At 46.3% G+C, this 17,583-nt stretch overlaps 1 protein-coding gene across 2 annotated transcripts; it reads left to right on the top strand.

Annotated features, from left to right (window-relative positions):
* Positions 1-18: 18 nt before the first annotated feature.
* CIAPIN1 (cytokine induced apoptosis inhibitor 1) lies at positions 19-15,336 on the top strand. Of its 2 annotated transcripts, none has more exons than XM_069497826.1 (9): positions 19-38; positions 4,588-4,773; positions 5,146-5,298; positions 7,450-7,526; positions 8,929-9,097; positions 10,556-10,629; positions 11,596-11,711; positions 13,991-14,072; positions 14,608-15,336. In XM_069497826.1, exons 2-9 carry the CDS (start codon positions 4,617-4,619, stop codon positions 14,716-14,718), a joined length of 939 nt encoding a protein of 312 aa, XP_069353927.1. In that variant the 5' UTR covers positions 19-38; positions 4,588-4,616; the 3' UTR covers positions 14,719-15,336. The 2 variants fall into 2 exon arrangements, with proteins under 2 accessions (XP_069353927.1, XP_069353928.1); XM_069497827.1 differs by lacking the exon at positions 19-38 and adding an exon at positions 4,430-4,451.
* The last annotated feature ends 2,247 nt before the right edge of the window (positions 15,337-17,583 follow it).

Raw genomic sequence — 17,583 nt, 5'->3', positions numbered from 1 at the left:
GCGCCTGCGGAGAAGCCGGGAGCCGGCCCAGGCGGCAGGTGAGGATGGCGCGGGCGACCTGCGTGCCCAACCTCCCCCCGCTGTCCCTTCCCCCTTCCCTCGTCCCTGCATCCTCTCATCTCCTATCCCCACCCCTGTCCCTCGGTGGGAGCGCGGCCGCGGTCTCTCCGCGGAGAACCCCGACAGCTTTATCCCCCGAGAAGCGGGTATGACGGGCCGGAGACGGCCCTGACTGCCCCGGGCTCCTGATGGCAGATCCCTGCCCTTTCTGGGCTGCCTCGTCTGTCGCGCAGCCGGGCCCATTCTCAGGCCCCGGGGACACCGCGCCGAGGAGGAAGAGCCCTGAGCTGGGGTCCGGGAGACCTGGGTTCTGAGACCCGGTTCTGCCACTATCCAGCATTTGTGACCTTGGGCCTCAGTTCCCATGAAGGTTCTGTCTTTGAGGGTACCTGGTAGCGCAGCACGAAAGTTCAGGGGTACCTGAGCCCATAGATTGTGATATTGAGCCTATGACTTGTCCGAACCCCCAAGGTATTGAGTTGGTATAATTTCCCAAACTTGCCCGTACGAAGAACCATCTAGGATGCTTGTTAACAGAACGGATACCCAGGTCTTTCTCCTGGAGAGTTGATTCAGTGTCTTTGGGTGTGGTTCAGGAATTTCATTTTAACCAGTCCCGCAGGTGATTTGTAGGATTTGCAAGTTTGGAAAAGGCTGGTGTCGTTCATTCTGACATTACTGAGTGCCCAAGCTCTGGGTGCATCAAGGAGGTGTCATGGTCTAGAGTCACTAATCAGAAATGTAAATGCGAAGTACTTCACTTGGGTATCATCAGGGAAGGCTTACTAGGAAGAAGTAAATGGTTTTGGGATTAGGGAAAACTGATGACAGGAACATGTAATTCTGTAAATTTTGTGTGTTTGCAGTTAGACCCCATGTTTGTATCTGTTAAAAGTTGTGTTTTGCACACCCTCTGTTTACTCTTTTCAGAACATCCTGCTCTCTCTCCCCTGCACAAGTGTGGGGAAGACCTCCTAAGCCAAAACTCTCCCAAAATGTTAAAATTTCAGATCCATATTTGGATTTAGATAAAAGTACTACTGATCTTTTCATGAGGTTTTGTTTCTGAGTTCTGTCCACCCATCTTTGAATGAGCCTTTGCTGTGGAAGCTACCACGTGGGTTTCTTTTCTGAAACCCCCAATTCCTGACACACACCAAATTCTTGGAGACGTAATCTTTCATTTGTTTTCCTTTGAGTTTTCCTATTTCCTTGCTGATTCTCACCTTAAAAAAAAAAGTTGTGTGTGTGTGCACATGAGCTTCAGTCAGTTAATTAAAATTCTCCTTTCTGATAACTGTCAATATTCTCAAAATATTTTATGCACCTCACTTTAAAGGATCTCTTGAACTGAAGCCCAAACTTCAGTCTTATTTTTTAATTTTGGCCTCCTTAAGAGGGACCAAACGCCTCAAGATTTGATGCTTCCTGGATACCTTAAAAATAAACAAGTGCATCTCCAGAAGTTATTCTCCAACATCTGCTTTTACTGCCTGCTACTTTACATTTGAGAAGAGCCATGGCTGCAGAGTTGGGAAGTACCCAACAAACAAACTCAGTGACCTGACACTGACGCCACCCCTTGTTTGTTATGAAATTGGGCCCCTGAGTCACCACCTCTAAGTATGTTGGCTTAGCTGCTTGACCTTTTTTCCTTATGGTTTTTTTTTTTTTTTAAAAAAAACAGATCCACACTGCTGATGAAAAGTATCTCACTTTGGTTTTTAGATATTTGAAAGAACATTGTCTCCTATTGTGTTTGGAAAATGCTGACTGAAGATAATGGCCATGCCTGTTTTTTTGAGGATTAATGTTTAATAAATGTATTTTATAAGCTCCCTCTCACCGTAAGAAGATTAGTTTGGGGGGATATGAAACACAAGGCATTTTACATTCTTCTAATTTACTGATATAGTCTCACTGGAGTACCGTCCAAGATGTCATAAAGTGCAGCTCTTATACTGTGTAATTCGAACAATGAAAAAGAAGCTTCACATCGCTCCCTGGGGAGTCCTCCTAGCAGGCCTGGCTAAGGAGGAACAGGGTTTTATAGGACTATTTGAAACAAAGGCAAGTAAACTGGCCACAGAGAAGTAGAGGCCCAGAGCTCTCTTAGGACGTTATTTTAGTGAGCTCTGTATTCCAGACCCTGCTGAGTGCCTTACATATTTTTGTCTTCTCATTTACTTCTTCGAGAAGTCTTATAAAATATGAGGTTATTGTCCCTCCTTTTATTGATGAGAAAATGCACTCAAAGAGGCTAATAACTTACCCAGGTCCTGTACCCAATAGGATCCGGTGGTAGATAGAACCCCAGTTCATCTGCATTCAAAACCTGTGCTTTATAAAATCGCCTCCATAAATGGTGCTGAAAAGGACATCTGGCTTTTTGTTTTTCTCTAGCTATTAAGTAATCTCTCTCCCCTGGTTTCCTTCATGCGGGTTTTTCTGTGAGTACAGTGACAGGTTGTTGTGGTCAATGGTGGGCAGGGTTGTTGCCATCACTTTCTAGTGTGCCAAGGGAGCACCTGCTCCAACATCTCTCTGCAAACAGGTCATTTCTTTCTTATCACTTAATGACCAGTAAGCCATACGCCTGTCTTCCCTGGCTGATTCTTAAATGTGAGAGTGATCCCAAGTTGCTTGCCTCAAAGCTTTGCAAGAGCTCTTCCTGGTCATGTGACAGTTAAAAGCTTAGGAGTTTCACTTCTCGATTGTGTGCTCTTTAGGAACTTAAAACCCAAAACTAAATGACTAAGGAATCCTACGTGTCTGGTAGCGCTTGACATCCTTTTACTGAGGCTTGCAGTTGGCCATTCCCCATGGAAGGAGCTAGATAAAAGGCATGTTAGCGGGAAGATACTGTTTCATCGAATAAGGAAGGATTCACTTGGGAGTGGTGGGAGGTGCAGGTGGGGCCAGATTATGGAGGACCTGGATCCAGAAGGCCAAGGAATGCTGATTTTGCTCCCGAAAAATAAAACCTTTAGAAAATGAGTGACAAAATTAAAGTGCTATAGTTTTTAATAATTAAGTGTAAAGTATTAAATCTGGGCATGTTTTGTGGGTAAAGAGGTGAGTTATTTGAAGTGAACATCTTTAAAGGTGCAGGAGTGTAGTGACATGGCTTAAATTCAGTCCCAGAGTGTCCGTGGTGGCATAACTGTCACTGAGGTGACCACCTCTGCGGAAGTTAGAAGTGTTCGGTGTAAGAGTAATCCATGCTTGACCCCTCGGCCACAGCTTCTGTCTTTGTTTCATTTATTTGAGCTACTTTCAGTCGGAAACTGGTGTCATTAATGTTTAAGAAGGGAAGGAAGAACTGAGTCGAGTGCTATCTCTTGACCCGGCTTCATTGTGAGCGTGTTATGTACTTACCGGAGTATCAAGTGGAGGAGAAAGTTGACCCATAGAGGGAAATTTCCATAGGTTAAAAGCGTGGGCTTTATAGTCAGATGGATTTGGATTCAAATCCCAGCTCCTCCTTTATCCACATAACACTTACTAGTTGTGTGACTTGGGTAAAGTCCATTGCCTCAGTTTCCTGACTGTAAAATGGGTATTATATCTAGTTTAAGGCTGCTCTGGGGTTCAAATGAGATAATGTATGTAAGGTGCTTTGAACAGTCTGGCTAATATTAATTGTTAAAGACTTCGTAGCTATCCTTTTTTTTTTGTTTTTTTTTTTTGTTTGTTTTTTGAGATACAGTCTCACTCTTTTGCCCTGGCTAGAGTGCTGTGGTGTCAACCTAGCTCACAGCAACCTCAAACTCCTGGGCTCAAGCAATCCTTCTGCCTCAGCTTCCTGAGTCTCTGGGACTACAGGCATGTGCCACCATGCCCGGCTAATTTTTTCTATATATTTTTAGTTGTCCAGATAATTTCTTTTCTATTTTTTAGTAGAGATGGAGTCTCACTCTTGCTCAGGCTGGTCTCGAACTCCTGACCTCGAGTGATCCACCCACCCTCCCAGGGTGCTAGGATTAGTAGATATTCTTGATCACTGCAGATTCAATGGAATTCAATTTTCATATTTTGATGAAAGGGAGAATATCAATATTCAGTTTGCAAATTTTAACTGTGTCATTTCTTTTTTAAAAAACATTAAGCTTGTGGTTGGGTTATGTCTACCAAATTTATTTACCTTCCTTGCCAAGCCACACTTTTGCCTAATTGATGTCCTGTGTGTTTTATATTCTGCTCAGGCTGAGTTATCTCAAATCCAAGAAGAAATAATCTTTCTGTTTCCAGCCTTCTTAGTCTAATTCCCTTTTCTTGACTCTGCCAAGTCAGGATTCTCACCGAGGAAGCTACCTGCCTTCTTTGGGAATGTTGGGATTAAGAAACCTTGAAATAAGGGATTCATTTACTCAGGCTCTTTGGCACCTACAGTAAGGTTTCTAATGTCGTCTCAGGATTCCCTAGTGGGAGGTTGGAAGTAGGTTGTGATTCTAATCGTATTTGATGATACCCCATGGATTAAATTGTGCTTTTGTCTCTGCTTGGTCTTGATTCTCTTTTGGCCAGTAGTTTTTGGGTCCGTCAACACTACAGGAATGGCAGATTTTGGGATCTCAGCTGGCCAGGTCGTGGCAGTGGTCTGGGATACGTCATCCTCCGTGGAGGCTCTGAAAGATCTGGTGGAAAAGCTGCAAGTGTTAACTGGCAATGAGGGCCGCGTGTCTGTGGAAAACATCAACCAGCTGTTGCAGTGTAAGTACCTACTCACGTCGTCTTTACGGGGCCGGAGGGGTGTTGGTGGGAGTGCCGCGTTTGTGTGGTTCCTTGATATCTGAGTGTTTGTTTTGAGTGGCACATGATAGTAGTAGCTAGTCATCCTCTTATTTTTAAGCTGAGATATAATGAACTTAGAAGTGTAGTTGATGATTTCTGTAAGTGCGTTCTTGTTTCTTAGTAGCTATTCCACGCTTTTTTGTAAAAGCTTACTCATCCAGCTTCTTGGACGAACACCTACCAGTGTTCATTCTCCCAGGGTGAGGCCTGCAGCCTCTGCGGGGGCTTGGAAAGGATTGGGAGGTTGCCTGGGCTCCGGTGATCGCTCATTAGAGTCTTCCTCCTTTTCAGCTGCCCATAAAGAATCTAGCTTTGACATTGTCTTGTCGGGTGTAGTCCCGGGGAGCACCGCCCTGCACAGTGCGGAGACTTTGGCTGAGCTGGCCCGGATCCTTCGACCTGGTGGATGTCTGTTTCTGAAGGAGCCAGTAGAGACAGCGCTAGGTGAGGAAACCTCCACTTTAAAGACCAGTTTGACAGAGTTGAGTCTTTGGGTATGTGTGCAGCATCTCCCTGAGCAGGAGGTGTCATGTGGAGATCAATATTCCTATAGCAGAGCCTTCTCCTTAGAGGATAAATGATGGTTAAAATCTGAAGCAGCAAATCTTTGCTTTTTGATCTTTGGCTGACCCATTATGTAATAAAATAGAAGGAAGCTGCCATCTAAAAATGGGTGCTTAAGCAGGCGAGTGGTTAAACTTTGGTATGTCCATCACATGGAAAATGATGCAACAGTAAAAAGAGACAAGCTAGCTATCTGTGCGTCAGCTTGGGCGGATCCCAAGGAAAGTGTGTGGAGTGCAGAAAGCCAATCTCAAAAGGTGCTGCGCTGCATGATTCCTTTCATGTTCTTGAAATAACAAATTACCATGTTGGAGATCAGGTTAGTGGTGGCCAGAGGTAGAAATGGGAGGAAAGGGGGGGTGTGTGGCCATAAAGGGGTTTGAGGGTCCCTTGTGGTGATGAAACAATTCTGTGTCCTGACTGTGGTGGTGGTTACACAAATCTACACATGTAGGCCGGGCGCGGTGGCTCACGCCTGTAATCCTAGCACTCTGGGAGGCCGAGGTGGGCGGATCGTTTGAGCTCAGGAGTTCGAGACCAGCCTGAGCAAGAGCGAGACCCCACCTCTACTAAAAATAGAAAGAAATTATATGGACAGCTAAAAATATATATAGAAAAAAAAATTAGCCGGGCATGGTGGCGCATGCCTGTAGTCCCAGCTACTCGGGAGGCTGAGACAGGAGGATCGCTTGAGCTCAGGAGTGTGAGGTTGCTGTGAGCTAGGCTGACGCCACGGCACTCACTCTAGCCTGGGCAACAGAGTGAGACTCTGTCTCAAAAAAAAAAAAAAAAAAAAAAAAAAACAAATCTACACATGTGATAAAATTGCATAGAACTATACACACCCCCACACACCCCATATAAGTTCACGTAACACTGGCGAAATCTGGATAAGCCATGTGGACTGTCAGTATTAATTTCCTGGTCTCCGTATTGTGCTCTAATTGTGGAAGATGTTTCCGTGCGGGGAGACGAGGTCCACCAACCTTGCTCAACCTTTTTTTTTCTTTTTTTTTTTTTTTTGTAACTTCCTATGAATCTATAGTTATTTCAAAATAAAACCTTTACAAATAATGGCTGGAAATCTGAGAGTGATGAGGTAAGCACTGATTCATGTGAAACTAAGGACAGCATCCAAGAAATAAAAACCTCTTTTTTGCTCAGTGGTATGGCTGTCAGTGATTCAATTCTAGATTTTCAACATTTTTCACGAGACTTTCAATCAAAATGTGACAATTTATTTCATAAAATAAAATAATAGAGATGAAAGTATTGTGAAATATATAAAGGTATTTACTGTTCGTGCGGAAATATAACCTTGTGTTATGTACAGTAACCATCAGCATTCTGTGCTGAGAATTTGAACCTTCAGTGACTAAACACGGACACTCTGTCAGAACTATCCAGAGACAAGACTTGTGTTTCTGTGCACTTTGCAGTTTAGAAGCCTCTTTCACAGTGATTATCCCATAATCCCTGCAAGGGGTTTCCAAGAAGCCGAGTGACAAGAAACAATAATAATGGAATTATAACATTTAAGAGCATAGGTAAGAGCACTTGGAACAGCCAAAAGAATTTTTCAAATTAAAATGCTGTCACTGAAATATATATACAGGTGTTCCTCGACTTACAGTGGGACAACATCCCGACAGACCTATCGCAAGTTGAAAATACTGTAAATCGAAAATGCACTTAATACACTTAACCTACCAAAAATCATAGCTTAGCCTGGCCTACCTTAAACATGCTCAGAACGCTTACATTGCCCTACAGCTGGGCAAAATCATCTAACATGAGCCTGTTTTATAATAGAGTGTTGAATATCTCATGTGATTTATTGAATGCTCTGCGGAAGTGCATTCTCTACTGAATGCATATTGCTTTGGCACCATCCTAAGTCAGGGACCATGTGTACGTTAAACAGAGTAGGCCGTTATTGTTTGAATGCCTGCTGACCCGCATAGGGTTGGGTCTTTATTATTTTTCCTGCTTTGACCCATAAAGCTATTCATTGGGATTTTCCTCTTGCAGTTAACAATAGCAAAGTGAAGACAGCATCTAAACTGTGTTCAGCCCTGACTCTTTCTGGTCTTGTGGAAGTAAAAGAGGTATGTTTGCAGACAGCATTCTTTCCTATGAATGACCAAACCCCGAGTCTCCTTGTCAGAATAGTCACGGGGAAGTAACAGCCCTGCAGGTGAGACGATCAGTATCGCTTGGAACCAGAAAACAAGTGAGAAATGATGTGCATGTGACTCACGTGATGCCTTAAGGGACAGAAGCGCTGGGAATAAGTCTCCTTTGAAGAGACTTGGCCTGGGCCCATGCGAGTTGGGGCTCGGTCTGGTCTCCTCAGTACTGGTTTTGTGGCGGTGACAGCTGGGGGGGGGGGCAGCAGCCCTGCTGCTTCCAACACCCGTCCCTCGATGGGCCCAGATCCTAGGCCTGGGTGACACGCTGTCACCTGGATCAGCCTCACCTTTTGGTGGGAGACTGGAGTTTGGGGGAAATCCCATTTTTGATAATTTTACTGGATGTGGGAGAGGTAAGTGTTACGCCCTGACAGCCTGCACCACTTACCTGTTACGTGACCTTGGGCCTTAGATTCCTTGTGCTGACCCTTCCTTATTTTTCCTGTTAGTTTAAGGTTTTCTGTGATTCTAAAATAAGGAATGATTATAAAAATTCCATTTATCGTACCTTGTTGCCTGTGGAAAAAGAAGAAAAAATCCAATTTCTATTGAAGGATATAGAATATAAAGCGACGTCCCAGGGTTTGCTCACGCGTCCCTCCCCAGAGGAAGCCCCCAGTGCATTTTTGTGTGTCCGTTCAGACCTTTTCCTGTGTATGTACAAGCATTTATTTGCACTACTTCTTTTTTTAATACAAATGAGATCATATGTGTACATTGTTCCGTCACCAGCTTTTTTCTCACCCTTAAATAGGGTAGACGCTGTTCCACCTCAGTACATTTCCCTTCACTCTGTTTAATGACGTAACAGTATTCCATGCAGTAGAGGGACTATGATTTATTAACTATTCTATAATTATTGGACATAGAGGTGACACCCTGACCCTTTTTCCCTGCCTTTACTATATGCTACTTTATCCCAAGGAGCATAGAAGGGATTTCCCTCTCCCTTTCTCTTTTAGTGTATAAATTTCGATTATCTTCACTGTTGGGCTTGCTTTCCTATTGTACAACAGGACCGCGCCTGACTCTTGTTCATAATTACAGTCATTACAGCCCCACCATGACGCATAGGGCCTTGTGTCTAATATTTGATAAGTACTTTAAAACTTCCCAAAGGATAGGATCAGAGTGAGCATGCAGACAAGAGGGTTCCGATCACTGAGAAACTGAATCTGAGGCACGAAGTGATACCTGTTACCTTCTGCTGCTATACACTTACTACGCAGAAATGCATATGTACTTCCTATGCGGGAAGTCACAGTAAAACATTTATAGAAGGAGGATGGACTGATCCTTTTGATGTCTTGAATTCCAGCTACAGCGGGAGCCGTTAAGCCCTGAGGAGATACAGTCTGTCCGAGACCACCTGGGACATGAAAGCGACAGCCTGCTGTCTGTTCGGATCACAGGCAAAAAACCCAACTTTGAAGTGGGTTCTTCTAGTCGGCTTAAGCTTTCCATCGCCAAGAAGCCGTCCCCCTCAGGTAAGGCTGGCCTGGGGACAGCCTCCTTCTGTGTGGATGAGGCTGGAGGAACATATTAGAAATGGAGCCAGCAGTAAATGAGATGGTGCTATTTTTAGAGGATTAGTCCTTCTTTCATTTCTGTCATCTCCAAATAGAAGAATGCTTAATGTACATTATCATGGGCATATTGGGATCCAAAATGGAATTAATAGATACTATCTACTTCTGCTGCTGCTTCTGCACCAGAGGCCACTGAAGACTCCTGATTCTAGAGGCCTGAGTCACATGATTTAGTTAATGGAGTCCTTCCCGCCCCAGAATTGCAACATTTATCCTCAGCAGACCTCACGGTGGTGGTGGTGGCGCGTATGAGTGCCTGTTCCTGTTTTCGTGTGCTCTTTCCCCCTGTGCCAGTAAAACCAGCTTTTCTTACTTTGAGGAACCTAAGACACTCATAAAACTTTATTTATCCTGCCAGAAAGTTGTGCACGTGCGCACACACATTGCCACCACTTTCGTCCTTCCCATCTCTGTTTCCAGTGCCTGACTGTCCCAGCTGTGAGCTGTGCCACAATTTACAGATGTTTGCGGGTGCATTCACACCGCACTGTTTTGATTGTCTAACCCAAATCTTAAATCCTTTGGAAGCTAATTTTTGGATTCATGGTTCCAGAATGGGTAGGAAGAGTTTAGATGAGCAGTTGGGCCCATGGCAGGTCTGAGCATCCGGGTGTGACAGTGGTCACCAGGGAATGCTCTTACCCCAAAGGCCTTTGAGGATTTGCCCACACCAAATCCCTGGTCTCAGCTCTCTCACGCCCTTCCTTGCATTCTCCTGAGCCAGACGGAGAATCAGGAGGCGTGAGGTTTGTGTCTGCCACCGATTGTGTTACCTTGCCACCAGCAGCTGGAGGGCCAGTTTTCTTAATATGTGACGGGTTTGTGTGAGGCTCAAGCTTTGCTACTATATTTATAAAGTCTTTGACACATTTCTCATTTAGTCCTCCAAACACCTGCAATAAACACAGGCGTGCTATGTAGCCCCATGTTACAGGGGTGGAAGCTAAGATAACGGGAGAAAGCAATGTGGCATGGAGGTTAAAAGCGCTAGATAGACTCTGTGGCCTTGTATAACTGACTTCAGTATCTAAAGTTGTTTCCTCAGCTGTAAAATTAGGGTGACAAATAAATACCTCATGAGGTTATTAGCAGGATTAAATTAGATAATGTATATAAAGTGCTTAATATAGGGAATGGTACAAAGCAAGTGCTTGACAAACAGTGATTTCTGTACCAATCATAAAGGGCTTGGCCCAAGGTCCGGTCTTTTATAAGTGGCAGAGCTGGGCCTCGAACCCAAGTCTTCTCACGCCCAGTCCAGTGTGTTCTCTACACAGTAGGAAGCTCTTGTGTATGTTTGCGGTTTGTTTCTGACCATTTTTCCGGAGCTCTCTCTCTTTTATTGGTCGGACTCAGTGAAGCCTGCTGTGGACCCTGCCACTGCCAAGCTCTGGACCCTCTCAGCCAATGACATGGAGGATGACAGCATGGTGAGCCGACGCTGTGCCCCCCGATTGCTCTCTGTGCCCCCCGATTGCTCTCTGTGCCCCCTGATTGCTTTCTTCCAGGCCCCACTCTGGGTGTGAACAGCCACAGTTTCGAGCGGCCTTTTTGGACTTAGAGGTGTAAACATATTTAAAATCCAGCATTGTGGCCAAGCTTGTCACTTATATCTTTGATTTAGAAGGAAACTCCATGTGGTAGCATCTTATATTTCTGTCTTAGCATCTCTTTTCCCCACAAATTTTCCTTGTTCTCACTTCATGTGATACATTAAAGACTCTGTGGGCATGTGTATACCTGAAAAGAGTTTGTCAGCTAAAATGTTTTTATTGGCCCCTTTGGGCAATTCGCTGAGTGCTCACTGTCTTAAAATGAGGCGGTGTTTTATATCTTTGATCAGCCCTCTCTGTAATAAAGTTCTTCATTTCTGCGTCTCTACGATGGAAATCAGAGTGGTGAGCAAAATAGGTCAGGTTCGTGCTCTCACAGTTACAAATTGTCTACATGTTTACAAAGAATTACACAAATGTATGTATAATTATTCATCTTTTTCCCTGTAATTATATAGAAAATGTTTTATTCCCTTTTTCACATGACTCTTTCCATATATTCAAATAAATATAACATTTCTCTGTTCTGCCGGCTCTCTCCCTCCCCACAAACACACGCACACACACATTCTCCACACATTGCTGGCCAGTCTTACAGCTGTTTCTCATGTAAATTTGTTCCCAGTTCCCTCCCATCCTAATGCATCTGCTGTGGACATAGCTTAGCTCACCGTTGGCCTCTCGAGCGTGTGGTCAGGTTGAGCGTGGTGACCGTCCTCAGTAGGACAGGGTGGGCACTTTCTTTACCATGGACTGTGTAAGTTTGTTCTTGAACCTGTGGTCCCTTTAGCTTCCCATTGGCAGAGACCACAGCTGTGTCACTAATTGCTCTGCACACTCCAGGATCTCATTGACTCAGACGAGCTGCTGGATCCAGAAGATTTGAAGAAGCCGGATCCGGCTTCCCTGCGGGCTCCTTCGTGTGGGGAAGGGAAAAAGAGGAAGGCCTGCAAGAACTGGTAGGTCTGCTCTGCCGCTTCCAGTGGCTTCTGATACTCGAGTGTTAACTAAAAAAAAAAAAAATTAACGAAGTTTTGGAAAAAAGGAGAGCTTTATTTCCCATAAAGAGTGGTGTCCTGTAGGGCGGCCAGGCCACCGGGTCGGGAAGCAGAGTCCCAGCCAGACGCCAGGCATGTGAGCTTCACAGGAGAAAAGGGAACAGGATTTTATACTGAGCAAGGTGGTCAAACATACGTATTCAACAAGCTATAGGAGGAGTCACAAACATCCATAAAGGGAAATCGTACGTGTGTAATTGTGCTTTGTCCGGCCCCCCCCCCCCCGCCCCGGCCTGCCATGGCAGGCAGCTCAGTTTTAAGGTATTTCTGGGGTCCCATTGGCCAAGAGGGGTCCATTCAGTTAGCAGAGGGCTTAGGATTTTTTTAGCAATCTCAATGCTTTACTGTTTTTAAAACATTATGTTTTATCGTGAAATGTATCATACGTATAGAGGCGTGTATTAAACAGAACGATATAGTGAACACCCACGTGCTGGTCGCCCAAGTTAAGAAACAGAAACATTATCGGGACCTTAGAAACGGCCTGTTCGTGCTTCCTCAACCACGTGTCAATCCCTCCCCCACACAGGAGGTTACTGGTGTCCTGAGTGTGTGTGACCACTCCAGGCCTGTTGGATAGGTTACCACCTCTGTGTGGGTCCCCAAACAAGGGATTGATGGGTTGTCAGGAACGGAGTGGTAAGCTCACGCCTGGCTTGCAAGAAAGGCCAATATGCTCATGTTGTAGAGGCTCCCAGAGAAAGATAAGCCGGACGGGATCTCTGGGTCCTGGTTTGGTCTCAGCTTCTTGGAGAATGTGCAAGAGTCCCTTCCAGGGCAGTCGGAAGGAAGGCGTGAGTGCGTTTCCTGTATCTCCTGTCATCCTCGTCTTTCATGGTTTTCTCTTTTGTGTTACTGGAGCCAATTGTCCAGTAGGTTTTTCTAGAAAGGCTACCTAAGCAGCTAAGTTTAGTTTTTTGTTTTTTAAAGACTATGTGTGTGTGAAAATGCCTTTTCTTGGGTACAGCAATTGGTTGGAAATAATTTTCTTGCATAATTTTGGGGAAAGTTCTGTTGTCTTCTTTCTTCTAGTGACTCTGATGAGATACCTGAGGCCATTCTGTTTCTTGATTCTTCTGGAAGACCTCTTTTTCCATTTTGGAAGTTTGTAGAATGTTCTTTATCCCTGGTATGATTTTGTAATAACACGTCTTGAACAGGAGCCTGTTTGCACCTTTGCACCTGTGTCACTGTGCGTCTTCTCAGTCTAGAAATTCATGCCCATCGTCCTGGGAAACGGTTTTTAATTTTGTTTATGAGGTTATTTTCTTCCCTGTTTTCTCGTTCTGTAACCTGTGATTCAGATGTTGGACGTTTTTGGTCCTGTAATTTTCTTTTTTCTCACATTTTCCATATTTTCCTTATGCCCTACTTGCTGGGAGATTTCTTCAAGTTTATCCTCCAAAATCAAAACCTCTATGGAGTTATATTATTTCTACTATCATGTCTTTAATTTCTAAGATTCCTTTGTTTTTGTTCTAGACTTTTAAAAAATATAGCATCTTGTTTTATTTCAGAGATATGATATCTTCTGTTTCCTTTTGAGGATAGTGATAGTTCTTGCAAAGTGTTTTCTCCCTGCATTCTCTGTTTCCTTTAAGTTGCCTTCTGCTTTTCAGTTTGTTCCCTGACTTCTGTGTTTGAGGGTTTCTTAAGATCCCTGGTGACCCTTAGTTCATGAGTAAGCGTGGAGGACAAAAAGCGAATGGGAAGTCCCAGGCATACAGGTGGGATTTGTTGCCTGGGCTTTCTTGAAAAGCTGGTGAAAGTTAACTGGTGGCAGGTAGGCTTGTTTAATCATCATTGTTTGTTAAAATATGAAAGCTGGCAGCATTTACAAATCAAGAGATTTCAAGTAAAAATATAGAGTTTTTTCTTCTTCTGCTCTTGAATTTGGAAAATGTGGCGGACTGGGTCTGCTTTCCCTGGCATGATGACCAGCTGAGGCCGGCTCGTGGCCACCGGCTGAGGACAGGGCATATACCCTCTGCCTGTCCCCGTTCCTCACTGTGTCCCTCAGCAGCCTCTCGCATTGTCGTCATCTGCCTGGCCCCACAGGCATCAGAGTTATGTCACCCCAGGATAAAAGGAAAAAGCTTAGAGCACGTTTTGGCACTGTTAGGATTTGGAGTTTCTGGGTGGTGACAAATCTCATTCATCAGCTCCTGATTTTCCCACAGCACCTGTGGTCTTGCAGAAGAACTGGAAAAAGAAAAGTCAAGGGAACAGAAGAGCGCCCAGCCTAAGTCAGCCTGTGGAAACGTAAATATCCGGACCGTTACTCAGCGTTTGCGAAACTCGCAGGGGGACTGGGACTGGGCATCCTTCGAAAGGAGCAAGCTCGCTCCACCCCTCAGGAATTACCGTGCAGTTAGCTTACTGTGGGCAAACGTGTGAGAGCGGGTGTGGGTGGCAAGGGGGCAGGGCTCGCCTCCTGAGGGGGGCTGGCATGCCACACCTGTGGGGGAGCCTCTTCTCCTTTCTTAGTTTTGGCCCCTTTCTTTCTGCTTCAGAGCGGGGCCCAGTGTTGCTCAGTCGTTCAGCTGAGCTTGGCTGTGATCTGAACTGCTTAGAACATAGAAATACGGCCTCCTGAGGAACTTTTCTTGACTAATTATTTTTCATGAAACAAGAGGTCTTGAAAATTCTTAGCATTCGGGTCCCAATTGGACCTACATACATCCTCAGCCATTTCCTGTAGGCCACCGTGGCCAGATGATGAAATTAGGGATTTCTTACTTCTTGCCCTTTTCTCGGGGACAGGCTGACCCTTGGCTTCCCCGTTCTCTCTCACCAGTGCTACCTGGGCGACGCTTTCCGCTGTGCCAGCTGCCCCTACCTTGGGATGCCGGCCTTCAAACCCGGGGAGCAGGTGCTTCTGAGCAACAGCAATCTTCAGGATGCCTAGGAGGGACGCGATGTGGGACACACGCTCCTCTGGCCAACTCCTGTCCCTGGAACCGCCCACTGTGGCTCCCGCCACCTCCTCTGGACTGGCCCACTCTGTCTGGAATCTGCGTGCAGGGTGGGTGCTCACCAGACAGAGTGAAGCTGGCTGTGGGGTGCAGTGGGGGGCAGTGCTGCTGTGTGTCCAAAGACCAAGGTGAAGGGGCCTCGGTCACCTGGAATAGGGGGACCGGCTTCTTCGCCTGGTGTTACGAGAAGGGAGTGTGCCCTGCCGAAGCCCTTCTCCTGAAGTCACAGTGCTGACCAGGACGCTCTTGAGCCCGACACCTGGAGTACTGACGCGCCGTGACAAAGCCCCGGGCCCCTGCCCCTGTTCCAAGCTCAGCAGTGCGGCCACCTGCTGGTCTTCCAGAGCTGGTGGTCTACTCAGAATGCAGTTCTTGGTGACAGGAGTCGAGTGACTCATGACCTCAGAGCATTAGAGGAGTCACTCCTTGGCCGCTGTGATTCTCTGCAGCGTCCCTCTGTGTCCTTCTGCTCCCACCCCCACTTGAATGTAGCGCTGTGTTTGTGTCCTGTTGTCATTTCTGTTAACCTACAGGTATTAAACTTGCGTCCTTCTGCCTATCTTGAGAGTCCGCGTTTGTTGTAAAGAGAGGGGCTGTGCACGTGTGTGTGATGTCTGACACGGTCATCCGTGCTCAACTTGGACCACTGGAGGAACTCAGTGCCACCCCCAAATGGGGCCGGTCCTCCACGTACAGAATAGGGCCTCTCTGCACCCGCTTTAGACGAGCCCAGGCTGGTGAGAATTTAGAGGGAAGCGGGACAGAGCTCTGAACCAGCAATAAGTCTGTCTGAGCAGGAGACCTCTTTGTCCTCCTTGTTACCCACCCACACGGACTTGGGATCCATCGTGCTAAATATTTGGGTTCAAGAGACCTGGATGTTTCTATTTCACCCATAAATAACAGTGTTAATTGGTATCTGTTTTTGAAACTTGATTTCATTCCCTGAGTTTGCTTTTGCTTATCCTGGTCCCCGCTGGTGGGTTTTGGTTGTGGGTGTGGCTGAATTCTCGTTTGCCCTGGTAGGCAGCTCTGAGATTGACCCCCAGCGACCCATTCCCTTGTGTGACCCCCTCCCTTTGCCTCTGAGCAGAGCCTGTGAATGTCACGGGATATCTCTACTGTGACATTCTGTGGCAAAAGCAAAGGGCTTTTGCAGATGTAATTAAAATCCCTAATGGACTTGAAGTTAATTAAAAGGGAGATTATCCAGAATGGGCCTGACCCAATCGGTTGACCCTTTAAAAGAACTAGAGAACAGAGTTTCTCCTGCTGATGGTGAAGAGGTAAGTTGCTACACTGTGAGAGGTCCATGGGCAAGGGGCTTTGGGTGCAGAACCGCCTCCCCCCGCAATGGTGAGTCATCGAGGAAATGGGGAGCGCAGTCCTACAGCTTTGAGGAACTGAGTTCTGCCAACAACCACGTTAGCTTGGAAGAGGCCCCCAAGTTCCAGGTGAGAACAGCCCAGCCGGCACCTTGGCTGCAGCCTTGTGGCATCCCGGGCAGAGGCCCCAGCCTTCTGTGCTCCGGCTGCTGACCCCCAGAACCCGAGAGAATGGGTGTCTTAAGCAGCTAAATGTGTGGTGATTGGTTCCCCAACACTAGAAAACCAGTACAGCCCCCAGCATGGTTTACCATTAACATATTTATCAAGCTGCGGGGCCACTGGTAAGTTGCCACCGCCGCATTTGCCAAAGTGAAGGACAGAAATCTCAACTTCCAGCTTGAAGGCGAGAGATCCTGACCCAGAGTGTCCTGGGGTGGACGGGCTCAGCCGTGCCACAGGCCCTTGCTCACCTGATCATTGTGCCAGGTCCCAGCTGTTGTTAGCAAAAAGGATGCTGCTGCCTCCTGTCTGCGACAGTTGACATAGTTAATGGCACCACTTTGGCAGCTGCTGTGTCACTCCACAGGGTCCGGGGGAAGCCAGCTCACAGTCGGGGGTCTCATCCAAGCCTGCCACTCGACAGAAAAGCCAACGTGGCATGTGTCCCTTTTTTTAGGTTAAATTCCCATGACATAAAAGTAACCATTTAAAGTGAACAGTTCAGCAGCATTTAGTACATTCACGATGGTGTGCAACCACCACCTCTGTCTAGTTCCAGAACACTTTCATACCCCAGAAGGAAACCCCGTACCCAGTAAGCAGACACTCCCCATCTCCCTCCCCCGCCAGCCTCTGGTAACCACCAGCCTGGGTTCTGACTCTACGGATTTACCGATTTACCTCTTCTGGCATTTTATGTAAATGAAATCATGCAGTATGTGACCTTTTGTGGCTGGCTTCATTTAGCATAATGTTTTCAAAGTTCACCCATGCTGCAGCTCGTACCAGCACTTAATGCTGTTTGTGGCAGAATAATGTCCGATCGCGTGGATACTCCGCTTCTGTTTATCCATTCAGCTGTTGGTGGACATTGGACTGTTTCCATCTCTGGCTCTTGTGAATATCCCGCCATGAACACACATGTGCAAGTACTGAACAAGTGCTTTGAAGGCCACTTGTTAACAAGGCCCTGGTCCCTTTGCTTCTCTGGGTATTTCTTTTCTGTGGTTGGCACGTTGGCTTTGGAGAAGGGGCTGGGGAATACCCGGGTCCTGGTGGTTCAATTAAGAGGAAACTTCAGGTTTTCTACGACTGTGGTCCCCTAAGGGCAACCGTACTGGGTACATCCTCAAACAGGTCACAGAAGGTCCAATTTCTCTGCCTCATGAAGAAACAGGCCCAGGAAGGAGAGGCGCGGGTGTCAAGGCCCCACGGCCAGTCCGTGGCAAAGCGGAAACTGGAAACAGGTCC

The sequence above is a fragment of the Eulemur rufifrons genome, chromosome 23 (genome assembly GCF_041146395.1).
Source record: "Eulemur rufifrons isolate Redbay chromosome 23, OSU_ERuf_1, whole genome shotgun sequence".
Taxonomy (NCBI): domain Eukaryota; kingdom Metazoa; phylum Chordata; class Mammalia; order Primates; family Lemuridae; genus Eulemur; species Eulemur rufifrons.
This window is presented reverse-complemented; position numbering and strand designations above follow the sequence as displayed.

What these genes read in the sequence shown, in the direction of transcription:
- CIAPIN1 (XM_069497826.1), top strand. Translation starts at nt 4,617, where the DNA reads ATGGCAGATTTTGGGATCTCAGCTGGCCAGGTCGTGGCAGTGGTCTGG. An exon ending in CATCAACCAGCTGTTGCAGT is followed by an intron (nt 4,774 to 5,145) that starts GTAAGTACCTAC and finishes CCTCCTTTTCAG; the next exon opens with CTGCCCATAAAGAATCTAGC. An exon ending in AGGAAGGCCTGCAAGAACTG is followed by an intron (nt 11,712 to 13,990) that starts GTAGGTCTGCTC and finishes ATTTTCCCACAG; the next exon opens with CACCTGTGGTCTTGCAGAAG.